Source organism: Palaemon carinicauda, chromosome 1 (genome assembly GCF_036898095.1).
Source record: "Palaemon carinicauda isolate YSFRI2023 chromosome 1, ASM3689809v2, whole genome shotgun sequence".
NCBI classification, from domain to species: Eukaryota; Metazoa; Arthropoda; class Malacostraca; order Decapoda; family Palaemonidae; genus Palaemon; species Palaemon carinicauda.
Window position 1 is genome coordinate 142,808,583 of NC_090725.1, and position 6,140 is coordinate 142,814,722.

At 35.8% G+C, this 6,140-nt stretch overlaps 1 protein-coding gene across 1 annotated transcript in view; it reads right to left on the bottom strand.

Annotated features, from left to right (window-relative positions):
- Positions 1-733: 733 nt before the first annotated feature.
- The window catches only part of LOC137615882 (guanine nucleotide-exchange factor SEC12-like), a 152,000-nt gene continuing 146,593 nt past the window's right edge, over positions 734-6,140 (bottom strand). Inside the window, exons 8-10 of the mRNA XM_068345598.1 lie at positions 2,385-2,521; positions 1,554-1,641; positions 734-861 (exon numbers count right to left, since the gene is read on the bottom strand). Of these exons, the coding sequence (XP_068201699.1) occupies positions 734-861; positions 1,554-1,641; positions 2,385-2,521 (353 nt within the window). The remainder of the gene's footprint in view (positions 862-1,553; positions 1,642-2,384; positions 2,522-6,140) is intronic.

The following is a 6,140-nucleotide window of genomic DNA, read 5'->3' on the forward strand; positions in this document are numbered from 1 at the left end:
TGCCAGGAATTTAAGAGGTCCAGATGAATATAATCTCACCACACGAAGGTTGTCTAATGTATTGGCAACTGAAGTTCCAGATCTGAATTCTGATGTAGAAGAATCAGACCAACGATATATTGTTTATGCACTTCACGCAGTTCATCACGGATGCAACCAATTTGTAATCCTTTCATCCGATACTGATGACTTAATTCTATTCTTGTATTACTGGAATAAACTTCATTATCAAGGATGCAGTTAACTGTGGATTAAAACTGGATCTAGGGATTCAGTCAGGTATACAGTATTGCCTTTCATATGTTGACTGCTCAGCTAGGGAACCATTATAATGCTATATGTATCAAGTGTTCCTGCGAGGTCAAAAATTATTATTGTAAACCAATACTACAGAAAAAATTTTACAATATATCCCTAGAGGGTTATTAAGATACTTGAGACGATTGATAAAAAAAACAATAAAGATACAGCTATGTCCTCATAAAATTGAAGTAAGCCTAATTTTGCTTCCAGTGGCAAATGGGATAGGAAAAATTATACAGTGAAGAAGCTAGGCTATAATCACAAGAAGAATAATAGTAATAAATGGAGCATGCAGATGAAAAAAACACAAGCAAAAATAGGAATTTATATTCAATAAAGGAAAAATCGTATATGAATAACCATACATAACATATTGTGGACATAGTAAACAAAAGGTGTGAAATATTTGACAATTCTATCAAACGCAAAATCATTTTCCAAATGCTGTCTTTATCTTATCACTCAATTTAGTTCTCTCTTGGGTTCTTAAAACTTGAAAGATACCTGCAGTTCTATCAAAACTTGGATTAATCATCCTACAATAACACATCTTATAAGCTTCAATTTATAGACATGTTAATTAACTCTTACTCAAATATAGTCTTATTATGCATTAATATACTTTTTTAAGTGTTTAGCGAGAGAGAGAGAGAGAGAGAGAGAGAGAGAGAGAGAGAGAGAGAGAGAGAGAGAGAGAGAGAGAGTAGAATACTACAGCATTCATATGAACTTGGAAGACAGAAAATGCCTCACTCATTGCCTATACTCTATTAATCTTATATCATTCTTTCGTCAGTATGTGTTTGAGAGAGAGAGAGAGAGAGAGAGAGAGAGAGAGAGAGAGAGAGAGAGAGAGAGAGAGAGAGAGAGAGAGAGAGAGAGAGAGAGAACAACGAGCTGAACCGCCAGTACGAAGGGCTTGCCTGCTGGCTGCTGGTGACAAAATGGCGCCCTGTTTTGAAGTTGGCGCTACTCTTGTTTTATATAGGTACTCTAGTTAAAACTATTGTTATAAATCTTTGAATTAGCTTAATTCTAGCAATACATCTTCTTGATTTGCCATGTTATAGTATCCTTTCAATACTAAAACTACATCATAGGCTAGTAAAATTTTCTTTCTATAGCTAGAATTCATGATATCAATAATTATTTAAGAAAACTGTGTAATATACAGTATATATTCTTTTATGATTTTAACCTTGAGAAATTTGTCAAAGTACATAATATTCATCACATGTTAATCTACATACCATGGTAGAGATCCACATAGCGATAAGCATAAACTGGCCTTATGAAAATAGAGTTATTACGAGAAGTTACAAAAGTTACAGTAAGCTCCTGTGCATAGAATATTATAAAATGCTTATGGTATTGATTATATAGTGTTTCTTTGCTGATCATTTTCAATATACGCCGTTCATTCTTGATTATTGTTTGAATCTGACCATTTTTCCTTCATGAGGTAAATCATTAATTTTTTCTCAATTTCTGGTAACATTTTAGGGAATTATGAACTCATATAGCTCCAGAAGTTAATTATTTTATAAAGCAATGGGAAAAAAAATCATTAAAAGGCAGAATTTGAGAAGCAAATGATCCTTTTACAATAATTTTCAAGAGAGATGGGCATTTTTAGTTCAGGTACCCAGATTTTACGGGTCGAAATTATTGCCCGATATGGCGAAATTAGGCCTAAATTTCTCACTTGTTGCAAGGTTTCAAAATGTCCACCCTGACTTTTCTGATAATTCAAGGTGTCTACTATATAACCAAGTGGGCGAATTACGGTACATCTCATGCACACGGGAACCTCCCCCACTTTCCTGGCCATAGACTATTCAACCTGTTCCATATTCTTCAGAGTCTTTGTTCTTCCTCCTACAATATCTACTGTATAGTAGTGTCGTGGGTGCTGTTTTCGCATCATTACACCAACGCTTCCGTCTATAAAAGGGATTTGAGGAGGTTGTCTTTTCTATCACAGGATTTCCATATTTGTGGCCTTCTTTTTGACAATCGTGGTACACGGCCGCAACCGCAAGACCACGGTTTTAACCCTTAAAGGGTTTTTGTGTGATTACTGTAGAAAATGGTTTGAATTCTAAGGGCAGTCCTTTAATCACCATCACAACCAGTAAACTGTCACTTATCACTTCACCAGCAGTTTTCAAAGCAACAGCTGCATTTTTGACACGAATGACATATTCAGTCACAGTTTCTGAAGAGTATAAAGAGTATAAAGATGTAAGTTCGGTATAGCCTATACTGTAAACTTATTACTCGCGGTTTTCCACTTGACGTGCAGTGTTCACGTAAATTCTTCAAAGTACCTCGTTCGTCGTCTTTAGCACCTCGGATAACTAACAATAAACTTCTGTTGTCCAAATACCAAATGATTTCGGCAAAAGATCAGCGTTACGTCCATCACCCAGGTCAGCGTCTGCTATTCCACTTCCATCAGCAGGTAGGATATAGTGTCATGTAACTTCTGGAGCCATGAATAACCCAGGAACTCGACTGACCACAATTCATATTTTCGTTCATCAATGTCGAAAATCAATCTGCTCCTGGGTCCATAACCTGTTGAGATTCTATCCATGACGGTGGTAAATATTGATAATAAATGTAGGATGACAACAACCGGTGACTCAAATTTGACCACAGATCCCTCCACAGCGGAACGTATTACATCACCTTCTATAAGGATAAGTAATATAGCACTATAGTGAAACATATTGATTCTCACTTTATAAAATCTTCATACATAACGTACCGTATCAATAATTATGGTAAACATGAGGTCATACTTTTAACAATAGCAACTATACTTTCGAATATATAGCAGAGTTCGTGACCTAGGTGTATCACTACTATAATTTGTCTCTCAGTACTTAAGTGCACAATGTAGTAAGAATCGATGGACATCACCTTAGAAACACAGCTTTTGTAAAGAAGTATCTAGATAAATATTCTGTTAAGAAACTTGTGATTAACTGTGTTATTACCAGGACTTCTTCTTTGTCTGCATCTTTTCCCACTTTTATGTGGGGTCGATGTTTCTGGTCAGTGTTCTCCATTTACCTCTGTCCCATACTTCATCATCGGTTAGTCTCACAATCTCCACTGGCCATATTGGTTTTGGCTAATTTTTCATGGCCGGATGCCTTTCCTGCTGCCAACCCTCCCCATTTACCCGGGCTTGGAACCGGCACCAAGCTGAGACTGGCTTGCCCCCCTCAGTGGCTGGGTTATTATCAGGACTGACTTTTGTAACTCCATCTTTTACAATCTACCCAAAGTGCAACTCAAGAAATTACAAAACATAAACAGAAGAGCAAGACTGATGAAAGGTGCCCCACCCCGAGAAACGATTTCTCTTATGGTAAGTAAATTACACTAAATGCCTATAAAAGCTAGAAAAGATGTTAAGGTATGTGCAATAGCTCACTAAATTATCAAAACCGGACGTCCAAAATACTGGAGCCAAGATGCATGTCTTCTGTAGGTTCTAGGATCTAGAGCTTTCAAATATGAGTCCCCAATACTACTGTATATAACAAGCTCCCACTAGACATCCGAAAGACTGAAAACATTAAAGCTTTCAAGAAGATACTGAAGACTTTCTTGTTTTCTAAGTGCTTCGATTATTATTATTATTATTATTATTATTATTATTATTATTATTATTATTATTATTATTATTATTACTTCTGGTTGGAAAAGTAGGATGCTATAAGACCAAGGGTTCTAGCAAGGAAAAATAGCCCAGTGAGAGAAGGAAAAAAGACAATAAATAAACTACAAGAGAATTAATGAACAATTGGAATAAAATATTTCAAGAAAAGTAACATTCAAATAGATCTTTCATATATTAACTATAAAAACTTATAAAAAAAAAAACAAGAAGCGAAAGAAGATAGAATAATGTGCACGAGTGTACCCTCAAGCAAGAGAAGTACCCAAAGAAATTGAAAGACTATGGTTCAGAGGCTATTGCACTACCCAAGATTAGAGAACAATGGTTTGTTTTTAGAGTGTCCTCCTAGAAGAGCTGTTTCCAATAGCTAGCCTTTCCTACCCTTACCAAGAGGAAAGTAGCCACTGAAAAACTACGGTGCAGTAGCTGACCACTTGAGCGAAGAAAACTTGTTTGGTAATCTCAGTGTTGTCAGGTGTATGAGGGGAGAGGAGAATGTGTAAAGAATAGGCCAGTCGTAACTAGAGAGAGGAATCTAATGTAGTACTGTCCGTCTACCTTTACAAGGTAGTAGGTTGGCCAGGGCACCAGCCAAACGCTGAGATTCTACCGCTAGACAATTATTGGGTCCTTTGACTGGCCAGACTTCTGCATTATATGCCTCTCTCTCTCTGGATATGATGAATGTTTCCTTTGCCTACACATACACCGAATTATCTGGCCTATTCTATCCACACCCTCCTCTGTCCTCATACACCTGGCACCACTGAGATTATCAAACAATTCTTTTTCGCTCACGGGTTTAACTACTGCGTTGTAATTGATCAGTGGCTACTTTCCTTTTCTTAATTGTAAAAGAAACTCTTTACCTATGTTAAGCAGCTATTCTATGAGAAAGACACTCCAAAATCAAATCATTGTTCTCTAGTCTTGGGCAGTGCCATTGCTTCTGTACCATGGTCTTCCACTGTCTTGGGTTACAGTTCTCTTGCTTGAGGGTACACTTGGGCACATTATCTTAATTATCTTCCTCTTGTTTTTCGAAGATTTTATTGTTTATATATGAAAGATCTACTTTAATGTTGTTGCTGTTCTTAAAATATCTTATTTTGATTGTTTAATACTTCTTTTACAGTTTATTTACTTCCTTGTTTCCTTTCCTCACTGGGCTATTTTTCCCTGTTGGAGCCTTTGGGATTATAGCATCTTGTTTTTCCAACTAGGGTTGTAGCCTAGCTTGTAATAATAACAATAATGATAATGACAATAATAATGATGATTTAATAATATAAGGATAATAATAACTCTCTAGTGGTAGTATTTCAACGGGTGACTGGTGCCTTGGCCAACTTACAATCTAATTGACAATGAATGTGGAAAACGCTGTGTTTTACTCTTAATACTTAAGAATGTATACGACAGACTGATTTTGTATGTCCTGTCAAGGTAAAGAGAAGACCAGGTATTTGCAGCTCCGTCTCTTCCTGTAAAGAGTTACGCCTACAAGAGCGGCTGCATAAATAGGAGTGTAGCTCCCGTAGATTTTATACTAATTTGCTGGAAAATGTACTGTAGAAAACCATTATGCTACCCTAAAGTAAATCGATCGTTCCTCGTTTAAAAGGTTGACGTTTAGCAATGAAATTTGGATTGAGCTTCTTTTTTTCAACATTTCGACGCCTCTATACAAACCCCTTGTTTATAAACATCGGCGAGTTATATATTTGTATTCTAATATAATTTGCAATAGCTTATGTTAGGTTTGGGTAACAAAACATTTATTGCCTCCATTGTTCAATTATAGTCCAGGAGCAATAACAGTAATTAGGTAATTTTTATTTTATCTCAAATCTCTCAGTATGGAGGAGACAAGAGCAAGTTGTCTTATAAGGACAGTTTTCCTGGATATATTCGGTTTGATTCTTTATCTTTCAGTCATTTTAAATTTATTAGTATCATCTACAAGAGACTTCTGACTATGCTCTCTGCATCTTTGTCTCAACTGACGGACACTTCCAGTTTATATATATATATATATATATATATATATATATATATATATATATATATATATATATATATATATACATACATATATATACGTATGTTAACACTGTATACACACGTGTATATGTATATA